Source organism: Falco punctatus (genome assembly GCF_963210335.1).
Source record: "Falco punctatus genome assembly, chromosome: 9".
Taxonomy (NCBI): Eukaryota; Metazoa; Chordata; class Aves; order Falconiformes; family Falconidae; genus Falco; species Falco punctatus.
Genome location: NC_137589.1, coordinates 28681417 through 28695181, shown reverse-complemented (window position 1 = coordinate 28695181; position 13765 = coordinate 28681417). Strand labels below are relative to the sequence as shown.

General features: G+C 62.1%; 2 protein-coding genes across 5 annotated transcripts; one reads left to right on the top strand and one right to left on the bottom strand.

Moving 5' to 3' along the window:
- The first annotated feature begins 116 nt into the window (after positions 1-116).
- On the top strand, positions 117-6762 carry ZFYVE27 (zinc finger FYVE-type containing 27). 4 transcript variants are annotated; one of them, XM_080401852.1, is made up of 12 exons: positions 117-1649; positions 1722-1792; positions 1862-2048; positions 2228-2323; positions 2502-2614; positions 3354-3484; positions 3829-3900; positions 4066-4086; positions 4295-4439; positions 4741-4787; positions 5614-5695; positions 5922-6762. In XM_080401852.1, exons 1-12 carry the CDS (start codon positions 1453-1455, stop codon positions 5984-5986), a joined length of 1227 nt encoding a protein of 408 aa, XP_080257978.1. In that variant the 5' UTR covers positions 117-1452; the 3' UTR covers positions 5987-6762. The 4 variants fall into 4 exon arrangements, with proteins under 4 accessions (XP_080257978.1, XP_080257979.1, XP_080257976.1 ...); XM_080401853.1 differs by lacking the exon at positions 4066-4086; XM_080401850.1 differs by having other exon boundaries at positions 1722-2048.
- A 140-nt stretch (positions 6763-6902) lies between these two features.
- Positions 6903-13692, bottom strand: SFRP5 (secreted frizzled related protein 5). The gene is made up of 3 exons (XM_080401857.1): positions 11408-13692; positions 10688-10765; positions 6903-10287 (listed from the first exon to the last, which is right to left on the bottom strand). Exons 1-3 carry the CDS (start codon positions 11937-11939, stop codon positions 9947-9949), a joined length of 951 nt encoding a protein of 316 aa, XP_080257983.1. The 5' UTR covers positions 11940-13692; the 3' UTR covers positions 6903-9946.
- Between the last annotated feature and the right edge of the window lie 73 nt (positions 13693-13765).

Here is a 13765-nt window from a genome sequence, read left to right as displayed (position 1 = left end):
ACTTTGTTTCAGGGCTGCGACCTGCTGGGGATGGGGTCTGAGCTGAAATCACACCTGGCTCTATAGCCCTGTGCCCTGGGGTCTCCTGTCCCTAGCCCCACTGCCCCCTCCAGAGACGGGGCACAGCCTGGTGCTCATGTGGGTGCTGGGTGTGGGCACCTCCCACCACACAGCAGTGCAGAGGGAGGCCAAGTCCCTGGGGCTGCGGCTGCAGGGACTCACCGGGGACAGGATGGAGCTGCATTCCTATGAGCTTCATCACTCTGGCCTGAAAGGGCTCTCTGTGCCGGGGCCAGGGCTCTGCTGGGTAGTTGTGCCCACGCTGCCGGGCCACTGGAGAGCTGGGGGCAGGCTGGGGGCAGGCAGCATCTCCTGGGGCTGGCTTCAGCCCTGGGCCACGGTCTCGGGACAGGGATAAGCTTTGGAACTCTACCTGCAGCTGGGGTGCCACTGGGCTCCCCACCCCTCTGCCTGTGGGACATGTGCCCTGCTCACCAGAGGCTGTGGGCAGCAAACAGCAGTGTCGAGCACTGCACTGCCCTCATAGCTCGAGAGCTGGCATAGGGTTCTAAGAAGGTTACATGGAGTATTATGGGATGGCACACACCCTTTTGGCATCAGATGCAGCCTGGGGTCCCCAGAGCATCCCTGGGAGCCAGCAGTCCTGCCCCACTGCAAGCACCTGGCAGGACAGCCTGTGGTGCCTGGGGCGGTGGGAGCAGGACTGCAGGCTGTGCAGGGCAATGCCTGCACAGCCAGGACTGGGCTGTTCTGAGGGCACGGAGGGGCAGCAGACAGGCTGCCCGCCACGCTCACAGGCCTGGGGGTAACCCCCTGCTCCCTCCCAGGGAACCCCGGTGTGGGGCAGCTGCCTGGTCTCTCCCTGTGGAGGGGTGCCCCAGCAGTGGAGCCCACGGGGACAAACCCACAGTGCCCCAACAGGGCTGGGAGCAGGCTGTGCCGAGACCTGGGCTGGGACTGAGCCCCAGATCAGCGTCAGTCCAGAATCGGTGCCCAGCCCCGGAACGGACCCAGACCGGGACTGAGTCCCGGACCGGCCCAGACGCGGATCGGGACCGGGCCGGGACCCGGATCAAGGCCGAGCCCCGTATAACGGCCGGCCTCGCCAGGCCCGAGTCCCGGCCACTGACTGGCCCCGAGCCCCAGGCCCAGACCGGTGGCAGGCCCGGAGCACCCCCGCGGGCCCCAGTACCAGCACGTACCGGGGCAGAACCGCTCCCGTTTCCGGGGCCGCGGCCTCTTCCGCCCCGTAACTCGCGCAGGGGGCGGGGCTTCTGCCGGCGCTCTCTAGCTCGGCTCTTCTGATTGGTTGCGTGCCAGCGCCGCGGGTGAGGTCAGGGCGCACCTGGCCGCCGCACGGAAGCGCTGTGTGGCGTGGGGCCGAGCGCGGCGGCGGGCCCGGCCCGGCCCGTTCTGTTCCCCCGGCTCGGCATGCAGGCGGTAGAGCGGGACGGGGCGGCGGGCGGCCCCGATGGGGCGGCGGGGAGTGGTGAGGCCCCGCCGGAGCCGCCGCCGCCCAGAGCCGCCGCCGCTTTCGACCTGCTGGAGCTGGTGCGGAGCTACCGGCGGCTGGAGCTGTACCTGGAGCCGCTGCGGGACGCCGCCGAGGGCGTCCGTTCCCTCCTGCGGTAGGTGCGCGCTGGGCCGGGGCCGAGCCCGCCCTCGGGGCCTCGCGTCCCTCACCCTCCCTCTTCCCGCAGGTGGCAGCGGCCCGTGTGCTCCCTCCTGGTCTGCCTCGGCCTCAACTTCCTCCTGCTCACCCTGGGCCAAGGTGCGTGCGGCGGCTGGGGCCGGTCCCCTCCCGGCGCCCCCCGCGCTGACGCTGTCCCCCCTCTTCCAGCCGCCTGGTACTCGGTGCTTGCCCTGCTGGTCGCCGTGCCGGCCCTGCTGGGCTACCTGCAGGAGTCGTGCCGGGCCCGGCCCTCGGAGCCGGAGCTGGAGCGCAGGCGGTACCACAGCGTGCGCCGGGAGGACCTGCGCAGGGTGCAGCTCTCGCGGCAGGAGGCCATCGCCCAGGTCAAGAGCTTGTGAGTCCCCGGAGCCCTCCCTGCTGCGGGGCCCCTGTGGCCTCTGCGCCTGGGAAGGCTCGTGGCTGCGGGGGGGCTGCGTTCGTGCCGGTGTGGCCCTCCGTGAACTGCATGACTGTGGGGGAGTCAGAGGATGGGTTTAGTTGGGCCTTTTTGCGACTGTGAGGTCTTGTTTGCAGCCTGATCCAGCTGGAGGGGTTCCTGAGTGGGATGTGCTGCACCTGTGAGGCTGTGTACCGCGTACTGTACTGGGAGAACCCTACTGTCTCTTCCCAGTGAGTAGTACCAGGTCAGGCACCCTGCGGTGGGCTGAGCAGGGAGGGGAGCCTGGCTAGGCCTGTGGAGTTGCATTTGATGTGTTTGGCACTTGGGGAGAGCAGGTGGAGGACCATGAAGGAAGGGGGCTTGTGAACTGTTTTTTCTTGACTGCAGTATCTTGCTGCTCCTTACCAGATTTTATGGAGTGCTACTGGGCACTGTCTGTGTCCTTTACCTGCTGCCTCTCTGCTGGGTCCTGGCCATCTTCAACAGCACTCTCTTCTTGGGTAACACCCAGTTCTACCAAGGTAAAAGACCTTCCTGGAAGTGGCCTGTGTGGGATTGGATGGGGAAGGGCCCTCTGAAGCAGGGATCCTGCTGTGGACCTCTCCCAACACCATCATGTGAGCCCAGTGTCCTATGTTGGGCTCTTCCATGGGACCTGAACACCACCAAGGGCGCAACTATGTCCTAGGGATGGTGCTCAGCAGCCCGGGTTGGATGGTGGGGGCCTGGGGCTCAGCTGGGAGAGGTGGGAGCCTCACCTGATGTGCGTCCTGGCCTCGGTGCTGCTTTCTGCTCTCCTCTGTGCTGTGGCAAGCCATGGCCTGGCAATGCAGCCTGTGCGTGAGCATAGTCACCCATCTCCGTCCCTTACCTTGCTCTGCAGGACTTGAAATACTCTTGGTGCCTGTGGCAGTGTATGACGCAGGCTTGAAAACTTGCTGTTGGAGGGGAGGGGAAGAGCTGGAGGTGCTCCCTGTTCTGTGGCATGTGCTGTAGGAGAGCTGGATGAGGTCTCTGGCTGAGCTGTGACTAAGGCCCCTGCTTTTTCCTATCCTGAGCTGGGCCAGGTGGTGGAGAGGGTTCCTTGTTACCCTAACTCTGCTTTGTGAGCGGAGGGAGGCTCAGGTTACCTGATGGGTGAAGGTTTTATGTGTTAGTGTCCCAGCGTGAGCCCTGGAGATTGGCTCTAGCAAATAGCCTTTTGTGTGGTGAGGCTGGGAGAAGTGCCACCCTGCTCCAGATGTGCTTCCCTATTACCAGTGATAATGGAACTCAAGGCCACAATTGAGCAGTGTGTGGGCACCAAACCCCTTGAGAGCATTCCAGAGCCTGCTGAACCCCTGCCAGCTGCTGCCCCGCTGGATCGGACCCCCACACCCACCAGCACAGAGGTGAGACAGGGGCAGAGCTGGTGGTTGTGGGGTGGGAGCTGCACGGTCATCCCTTTGGTCTGACGGTGCCTCTATCCTTCTACCTACAAACTCCTTCCAGCTGCCAGCTTTGCTGGAAGCCCAGGAGCCCCTCCTGAGTTACTCTGGGGCTGCCTTGCTGTGCTGGAGGCTTGGCTCAGTTCTCTTGCTGCATGTAAGGGTGCACCCTTGGGAGGCAGGGGCTCACCTCACCTTCTGGAATCCTTATCTTCTCATGGGGCTGCTGGGGGCCTGGTCCTTTGTCCTGGAACCTGCGCCAGGGGGTGTGGGGCTACAGCAGGACTAGCTCTGTGAATCTCTTGCAGGACCTTACCCCTGGCAGTGTGGAAGAGGCGGAGGAGGCAGAGCCTGATGAAGAGTTCAAAGATGCTATTGAGGTTTGAGGCTGGTGGAGGTGGGCTGTACCTGCAGGGCAGCTGAGGCGGGAAGGTGTGAGGACCTTGGTGGGCAAGCTGGGTGCTCAGGGAGGGTGGCTGTGGGGCTGGGTGCCTCTGACTCAAATATGTACTGCCTCTCCTCTTTGTCCCATGCTGCGGGAGAAGGAGAACCAGCTACTGGTCATGGTGAGTACTGCCATACCAAGGTGTACGAGAGAAGGGCATCTCCTCCCAGCTGGAGCTGGCAGCCTTTGCCTGGTTTGCTGATGGCTTGTGGTGATGCCAGATGGAGCATCCTGCTTGTTGGGTGCCTGTCTCTGGGGTGGGCTGCCCTGCAGCCCTTGAGCATGCTCCCAGCCACACCTTCATACTCAGCTGGCTTTGGTCTCTGCAGGAGGATGACGAGAGCTCTCAGTGCTCAGCAGATTTTGACCTCAGCCTCCCGGACAATGGTTTTATGAGCAAAAATGAGGTGATCCGCAGCAAGGTGTCACGCCTGACTGAGCGCCTGCGCAAGCGCTACCCCAGCAACAACTTTGGTAAGGCTGGGAGCGGGTGCTGCTTGAGAGAGCTCAACAGAGTGGTGTCTGTGCTGCTTCTGGTGGTGACCACTGAACTGGGAACAGAGTGGTGTAGTACCTGCTAGGGACATGCTGACATCTCCAGTAATCTGCCCTTTCGATGGGGAGGATATTCCCAGCTGTCTTAGGAAGGGCAAGAATGGGAAGATGCAGCAATGTTGTCTCTGAGCTGAGCCTTTATAACAGCTGTGGGTGTTCCTGTATCTCTTGCAGTCCCAGGCAGCAGAACCCTGCCTGACCTCTCTTCTCTTTCTTCCAGGGAGCTGCACAGGCTGTGCAGCCACCTTCTCTGTGCTCAAGAAGAGGGTGAGTTTTTGTCTTCTACCCAGCTTGCTGCCTGCACCTGGGGCAGAGGTGTGTGTGTCTGCCTTGCTTTGGCTTTCTCTGGCAACTTGGGTGGCTGGCCTCAGTCACAGCCCCGCAGCAGATGACCCCAGCTAAGTGCTGGGTGTTGTCACATGCCTAATGGTGCCAGAGATCACATGTGCTGGGGAGCCTTCGTCTATTTGCTCCTTTGGAAGCTGCCTCAGGCCAAACCTGCATGTGCTGGTGTGGAAGGCACCTGCTCTGTGCACTGGTTTAGCCCGTTTACCATGGCCTGAGAACTTCTGGTGAAGCAAATCATGGGTCTGCTTGTGGGAACTAGAGGAGCAAAGGCCATCCTGTTGTCTTATCTGAGCCCATGTGTGTGACACTTGATGCAGTCCTGTGGGAAGGATGCATCTCCTGCTGCCTCCTGTTCTCCAGACTCTGGCACCCTCCCCTTACTCTTGGATTAGTCTTAATACACATCTGGGACTCTCTGGAGCTTGTGTCCCTCCAGGGTTAGAGCATGGGAAGTGACATAAGGTCTTTAAACCTCCTGGACCCTGTGTTCCCAGTCCTTTCTCAAGATGGGCACAGGTTGCCTGTGATGTTAGAACATACTTGAATGCAGATCCAGCATTAGGTCTGGGCAGTTTGTCCAGGTGTTGTTGGCAGATGACCCCTCTGCTGTTGGTGTTGGGGCTTAGGGCTTGCACTCACTCCCCTTCAGCAGGGAATGCTGTTAGCAGTGCTTTGGCACTGGAGTTTGCTGGGGAGGGCTGGGAGCGGGCCTGGAGTAGTGTCTCATCTCCATCTCTCTCCACAGCGGAGCTGCAGTAACTGTGGGAACAGCTTCTGCTCCAGGTGTTGTTCCTTCAAAGTCCCCAAGGCTGTGATGGGAGCTACGGGTGAGTGGAAAGGTGGAGGATGGCAGAGCTCCTGCTCTCCCCCTGAACTCTCTGCTGCAGGGATTTGCCCCAGCCCTGGTGGGGAGGGTAGATGGGACCAGCCCAGTGCAGTCTGCCTTGGGACAGAGTAGTGATGGGTTTGCAGCTCATGGAGTAGCTCCATGGCTGGGGTCCCTAGCCCATAGTGGGGAAGGGTGGCATCTGTGACACCTGCTTTCCTTTCCAGCCCCGGAAGCTCAGAGGGAGATGGTGTTCGTGTGTGCTCTGTGCAACCAGGTGCTCATCAAGTGACTGAAACAGGCCCAGCCAGCTCCTGAATCTTGCACTACCTGACACCTGGGACAGCAGGCACCCTTGCAGCAGGAGCCTAGGCCGCTTGGTTCCCAGCGTGGCATCACCCTGCCAGAGGATGCTTGTGCTCAGTGCTCCTCCTGCCAGTGCCAGGCTGGGGGAAGACCAGCCTTCCTTGCCATGCAACATCTGCTGCACCAGCTGGGTCCCTGTGGTGCAACATTGCCCACAGCTGTGCCCCAAATCCTGTGGCTGCCCCTCACAGCTGCTGCAAGCCCTGGGTGCTCCCTCGCACTCGCTGCATCCTACCACATACTTGCCCAGGCCCTGTGGCCTGGCTCAGTGATGGAGGAGTCATCCTTCCCACTTATGGTCCTGCCTCCACCTCCTGGGTGGGGCAGGACAACCTCAGGGCTCTGTTCCTACCTTTCCCAGTACTGTGCTAGGTGACTGTATTTTTGGGATCAAATCAGAGCTCTGCCTGCATCCCCAGGAGATGTGGTCTTTGGTCCTGGCTCAGCTGAGACCCTGCTGGTTGCTCCAGTGCTCTTAGGCCTCGCTGCCTGCAGGTTTAATCTTCCCCCCCCCCATGTTTGGCTGTAGTGCAGAGGAGGCAAGAGGGTAAACTTAGGCTGGGCTGTGTGGCCGAGTCTCCAGCTGCGGCGTGAGAAGAGGCACAAGTTGGTGCTGCTCTGTGCACTTAGTGACTGCTGCTTTCTACTACAGATTAATATATAAGTGTATATAGAGAATGACCAATAAATCTCTTGTCCTCAGCTGGCTTCTGTCATGTTCCAGTGAAAGCTGTCCTAGATCACCCTGGCACCTCTCTGGCCTTGGCTGTGCTGTCCTGCAGGTGGTCATGGAGAAAGGGTGTGTGTCTGCCACCAGCTTGCCTTGCTTACTGGGCTTTCCATCTTCTGTCACACGATGGCCTTATTTGCCCCCTACTCCAGGCTCTGTGCAGCTGCCCGTCCTTGGCGGTGCCAGGGCTGGATCCTGTGGGGCTGGAGCCAGGAAGAAGCTCGGCTCTGGCAGGAGCTGCTGGGCTTCCTCTCTGCCTCCTGGGGCTGCTCCTTTTCCCTGCCCTACCCAGGCGGTGGTCCCAGCAGCTGCCTGCCTGCACAAGGGTGACCTTTCCCTGTGTGAACAGCAAAGCTCCCAGCCATCCCAGGAATGTGACCCTGGCTGCTGTGCAGCTGGGAATGGCCATGGCCTGGGTCCCTGCCAGCCAGCTCCAGCTCTCCCTGGTCAGAGCCTCTTGGACTGGCATTGCCCAGTGCCCACATGGCTGTGACACCCACCAGCCTGGGAAGGTGCTGGGGGCACAGATCTTGCTGCTGATTGTATGCCCCACCAGCATGGGAGTTTGCAGGGGGCAGCCCTGGGGACAGCCTGAGCCCTCCTCTCAGCTGTGGGTTTGTAAATGCCTTCCTCGAGCCGTGTGCTGTGGAAATCTGGGGGAATGCTGGACTCTGCAGTGATGATGAGCGTGTCTGAGTTGAGCTGGGTGTGCTCCAAGGCCAGGCTGGGGGGGGGGGGGGGGGCTGGCATGCAGAGTGCTCAGCAGTTACCGGGAGCAGTCGTGCAGCTTTAAGATTGGGGAGGGGACTGTGTAGCACCCAAAGGGCTGTGGGGGTGTATCTGCAATGGGGTGAGTGCTGGTCTGTGAAGGGGTGGTGGGGTTTGAGCTGTAGAGCTCATGACCAGCGGCGGGAAGCAGAATGAAGTTACTTGTCTTTTGAGAGAAAACACTTGGAGCAATAAGTGTGATGTCTGTGTATGTCTGAACGCTCCCTGGAAAGATGCTAATGACAAAAAATACAGAGGGCTACAGATAAACTTGGGCTGTAGGAGATGGGGGTTTATTTGCGCACTTTAAGTTTAGCAGTAAAATGATATAATTGACGATGTTTATTCCTACGGCTGTGTGCTCAGCAGCCTCGCTCTGAATGTACCTTCTAATGATATTTGAGGGTTTTTTCCCCCCAGGTTTTTTCCACATGGCCAGGTGGAGGGTGGAGGTAGTGACTGCCTGCCCCTGGTGTGAGGCTGTGGCAGGGGCTGGCTGCCCCATGTCCCTGGCCAGCTGTGGGGTGGGGGCATGTCCCCCTGGCTGGAGCAGGATGTGAGTCCCCTTTAGGGCTCTGGGTGGTGGTCAGTGGGGCCATGCTCGAAGAGGGGTCACCCCGGTGCAGGGCAGGTGCCCAGTGGCCTTGTCAGCCAGGAGGAGGGTGGGCATAGGCGTCCCATGGCCTCAGTTCCCCCCTTGTCCTGGGAGGCTCCCCTGTGGCAGGGCCAGCTCTGGTGAGAAGCCGCAGTGTCAGGCAGCCAGGCACTGGGTAAATATGCTGGCAGCCACCTTCGTGCCTCCCTCACCCGGCGGGATGGGTGGATGCAAGAATTCACTGGGTAAACAGGATTGGGGTGGGACTGGGGTGGGCTGCCCACCTTGCCTGCTACCATCAGAGGGGCCAGACTGGGGGCTGCCCTAGTCCCGGTGCTGCTGGGGGAGTCCCAGCTGGTGCAGGTGGGTGGCCCTGGGGAACCTTTTGGGAAGAGGCTGTAGGCTGTGGGGTGAGAGATCTGGCAGCTGAGCAGGGCTGGCTGGGAGCCGCAGGCAGGGTTTACGGGTGGTACAGAGGTGGGGTGCCCAGGACTGGAGGCTGCCTGGTTCAGGATCTGCCCCCTGCTGTGCTTGATGCCAGGTTCTGCACATGCGCCTCCAACTCCCAGCTCGTGGATCTGTCCCCCAGGGGTGACAGAGGGAGAAACCTCTCTGGCAAACACCCTCAGACTCAGCTGTGGGGCTCCAGCAGCAGTGATGGCCCCGTGCTCCCCATCCTTCTCATCTCACCACCCTCCCAGGCTCCCTGAAGTGACAGGGATGCCTGAATCTCCAGCGATGCCTGTGAGCACTAGGAACCTCACCCGCCAGCTTGGCCGGGCTGACCAGCCTTGGGGTCTGGGCACAGCACCTGGAGCAGGGCTACAGCCAGAGCCCAGTGTCACCCTGCTCCCCCAGGCTGCCCCAGCAGGCAGGACCAGGAGCCCCCTCCCATTCTTCCTGGGGGCCCTGAGGGAGCCCCAAGGGGCAGTTGCCCATGAACCACAGGGAGCCAGACACAGGCATCTCTGAGGCAGAATAATTTACTGTGGTGTGAGTGGGCAAGGGGTGCTTGGGCTGCATCTTGGCAGGGGAGTGTGTGAGGGATGCAGCAGAGCTGGTCTGGGACCTTGGAGGTGGGCCCACCCCTCCTGAGTTACGTGGGATGGGCAGGGTGGGGGTGCCGAGGCAGGGTCCATGCTGCTCTGGGCACTTGGTCTTGTTTGTGGGGACAGCAGGGCAGGAGGGACCGGCCGCAGCTGAAGTGGATCCTTGCAAAGGTCGCATAATCCAGAGCTGGTGTGTGAGCTCAAGGTGAGGGCATGGGATGCTTTGGTGGGCTGCAGTAGGGATATGGCGGGCCTGAGGGTCTGGGGCGTGTTATCAGGGAGCTGGGCAGGGGACACAGGAGTGCAGGGTAGAGATGCCAGGTGCAGCCAAGGGGTCCCAAAAGAGCCAAGCAGGGATCCTAAGTGCAGGCAAGGGTCCCTGGGGTGCTGGGCAGGAGGCTTGGGAGTAGTCAAGCCTCTCTGGTGCAGACCAGGGTTCACAAGCATGCAGAACATGGGCCTTGGGCGCAGCCTAAGCTCCTGGGTGTGGGTAGGTGTCCTGAGAGCAGAACAGGGCTCCTAGGGGTACCGAGCAGAGCTCTTAGGAGGGGACAGATGTCCTGGCAGTGGATCAGGGCTCTCACAAATGCAGTTGTGGCTCCTGGGGGTGCAGGGCAGGGCACAGCCAAGGGGCTGAGGGCAGCAGAGCTGGGGTTCTGGGGTGCAACCAGGGATGCCAGGGTGCCAGGGGTGCAGCATCAGGCCAGTGCAGGAGTCCTTAGACAAGGCAGGGTGGGCAGAGCCCTAGTGCTGCCCAGCCCCGTAGAGCAGGGGGTGGTAGAGGGGACAGGGGTAGGAGAACATGAACTTGACAGCAAACTTCATCTCCTTGTTGTGCTTCTGCCAGGGGTAGACAGCGAGGAGGAGCAGGCGGCCGCCCACCTTGCGGCCCATCACCAGGAAGCTGCCGCTGAGGCTGTCGAGCTGGGGGCAGGGGCAGGCGCCTGCGTTCCTCATATGCAGCACCATTTTCTTGGTGTCCTTGCGCTTGAGCGGGCCCAGCTTCAGCACCTTCTTCTTCTGGGCGGCCACCAGCCGCCGCTCCCCGTTCTCCTCTGTCATTTCCTTGATGCGCATCTTCACCACTGTGTGGGGCAGCCGTGGAGCACAGTTGGGGGGGAGGGGATGAATGCCGGGGGACAATGCTGGGATGATGCTGGGGGGGGTCTGGGCCAGGTGCCTGTGCAAGACAGGATGCAGCCTGTCCCTGGGGTGGAGCCCAGAAGAGTCTCTGGGGAAGTTGCTGTGTGGGAAGGGGCTGTTGGAGGGGTTCAGCACAAGCCCCCAGTGACCTTCCCAAATGTCCCATTCTGTCTATCCCACCACCCCCACCCCAATGTTCTTCTCCTGTGGTGCACCCATCCCATGCACACAGGGTTCAAGGGAATGGCCTGGGGAGGTGTCCCATGGGGCTGTCCCTATACAACCGTGCCCTCCAGGCAGCCCCTTGTCCGGGGGGACCAGGAAGTGGACCGCAGCACTCACCAAAGTCACTGGAGCACATCTGCTCCATCATGCCATCCGCCTTGTGCTCCATCTCGCACTGGGTGCAGATCTTGGACACTATGGTGAGAGACCGGCCACTGTCACAGCTCCTGCTGATAATGCCTGTCACCTGGGCCAGCTCCGTGGGCACATGCTGGGAGAGCCCCAGCAGCTCATCTGCTCCCTGGTCAGCTGTGCCAGGGTGGTGTGGGGGGCACAGAGCACCTCACTGGCCAGTGTCCCAGCACCCTACCAGGAGGGAACAGGGTACGGCGGCACCCTCCATTCAAATGTTGACACTTTGGGGCACAGCAGTAGCAGCAAAGGTGGCCCCAGCCTAAAGGGTATCACAGCCCTGATCCTGACTCTGGGCTGCCTTTGGATGATGTCCCCTCCCCTGCCTGAAGGGACAGCCACACTCTGACAGTAGCATGGGGCCAAGACTGCAGGTGCAGGATGCTCTGCTGCTGGGGTGGGACCTGGGGACCCTGGGCAGCAAGCGGAGCTGAGGCAAAGCAGCTGGTACTGCTGGTATTGTGTCCGCTCATGCTCTGCTGCAGACAGAGGGTCCTTGGCCAGCACCAGTGCCCTGGACTCGGCTTCGAGGGGTGCAGGGGCTCTGCAAGGGGGCCCTGCATGCGGGTGCCTGGCTGCATGGGGACATGCTGATGGCAGGTGCCCCACGTGTCTCCATCCCAGCACAGTGCCCTTCCCACTTACCTGGTGGCGGTGTGGCTTTGCTGTTCCCGAACTGGACAGCGATGCAGAGCTCATGGTCGGAGGGGAACTTGCCGCAGTGCAGCATCTCGGGCCAGGGGAAGCCGTAGGACTCCATGACGGGGGCACAGGAGTCACGCACCACCTCGCAGAGGGAGCGGCAGGGGTAGACAGGCCGGTCGAGGCAGACGGGGGCGAAGAGGGAGCAGAGGAAGAGCTGGGTGTCGGTGTGGCACTGCTTGGCGAGCAGGGGCACCCAGCTACCAGCCTGCTGCTTGACCTCAGCCATGGTCTCGTGCTCCAGCAGGTTGGGCAGCCGCATGCGCTTGTAGCCCACGTCGCGGCAGAGCTGCATGTCGGGCGGGATGTCGAGGCACTGCGGCTCCCGCCCGTAGAAGCGCCCGTGGGGCAGGCTCTCGGGCTGCCAGCCATAGTAGTCGTAGTGCTGCCCGCTGCCCGGGGACCCCGCCAGCGCCAGTGCCAGCGCCAGCAGTGCTGTGCCCCGGCCACCCGGGGGGCTGCCCGCCTGCGGCATGGCCACTGCCCGCCTGCCGCCACCAGCCGTGCCTGCCGAGCGATGGGAGCGCGGCTCGGCGCTGCCTGCTCCCTTGGCGCCTCCCACGCTCCTGCCCTTTCTAAGGAGCCCAGGGAGGCCTCACCGGCAGCCAATCTGCTCCGGCTGCGGGGCCCCCCCGGGGCTGGCCCCCCGGCCCCATGCCAGCCTGCCCTGCCGGCCACCCCGCTGCGGCTTGCCCTTCCACCCCGCTGCCCCAGCCCTCCCTCCTCGGGCAGGCAGGTGGGCGCATGGCGCTGCGTGCTACTCGCCCTCCCAGGGACCCCCCCCGCACACAGCCCCCTCAGCTCAGCCTAGCTGTGCGTGCCCCTGCAGCACTGCCCTCTGGAACGGCTGGCTCGCCTGCCCTCCTGTCACCAGCCCCCCTGCCCTCGTCCCACCTGGCACCCCAGAGGCATGCCCTGGCATGGAGCGGGGGACCCTGGTTCCTACCTTGTGTCGCCCCTCCTCCCCCCCGGTCTCCTGTGTCTCTTTGGGTATGGTTTTAGGGATGCTTGGGGTGCAAGGGTGGAGGAGCCAGAGGCTTCATGCTGCAGGACTGGGCTCAGCTGTGGTACCCGTGTGCCAAGTGCCACATGTGGATCAGTGCCAAGGCAATGCTATGTGTGGGGTCCCTATTGCTTGTGTATGGCCCTGCCAGTAAGCACCTCAGGCAGCCCATGGCCTGCTGGGCACAGGCACAACTGGTTACACCTCCCAGCAAAGGGCTTGTGCTCAGGCTCTGCCAGTGCCCAGGGCATGGGTAGAGCTGGAGCCCAAGCAGGGTGAGGGTCCTGCTGGGGCCACATTCCCCCATCCCCTTGGAGATGGGCTGGGCTGGGGGGTGCAAGGCTCAAGACCTCACTAGAAACCCATTTGTCTGCAGAGGTTATCTGGGGCACCCCCTTCCTTTCCCACGATCGATGCCCCTGCCTGGTCAACGGGCTCTGGGACGCCTCTGGCCCCTGCCCAATGGATAAAGTGGTTCTGTTAATGGGCGACAGAGCAAACAGCCCAGTGCTGGCAGCGATAGCAGCTACCCTTTGCCCTGGGCTGGGGGCAGGGACCATCCCCCCAGTCCTGGTTGGATCCATCTGCTTTGGGGCCATGCTGGGAACCTCACCTGCACAACCTGCACTTGCCTGCAGTCTGCCTGCCCTTCCCATGCCCTCTGTGCTGGGCACAGTGCCCATCACCGCATCACCCAGTGATGCTTGGTGCAGGCCAGGGGGTGTCATCCCACACTGGCCAAGCCCCGGAGATGGCACCATTAATGTGTAACTGCCAGGGAGCATGATAAGATAGAGTGGCCCTTTATCAGGGGCTACCCAGTAGCAGGAGGGAGGGTGCTGGAGGCATTGGGCTGTCACAGCAGCAGTGAGATTGCCTGGAGATAAGTGCTGATAGTAAATAGCTAATCCGTGATGGATGGGCCAGGGCAGGACGTAATTGCCATGGGAGCTGGGTTGGGAAAGGGCCGGTGAGGCCTGGGAGCATGAGCGGGGACGTGGAGGCAGAGGGAGCCCAGATGTGTGGGATGGAGCTGCCAGTGTGCGGGATGCTGAGCACACCTTGCCTCATAGGTGTGCAGTGTCCCCGGGATGTCCCTGCGGCATTGCCAGCACTGGTGCTGTCCTGCTTTGGACCACGGACTGGTTTCTGGCTCTCAGCATGCCCTGTCCCCCAGCCCGGTCCAGCCCCCAGCACACACTGTCCCTCCCAGGAAGGTGCTGGGGTTGCTGAGCACCCTGTGCCAGCTGGCACCCCACCAGATGAAGGCAAAGGGGCTGGGGGGGCGGGGGGCGGCA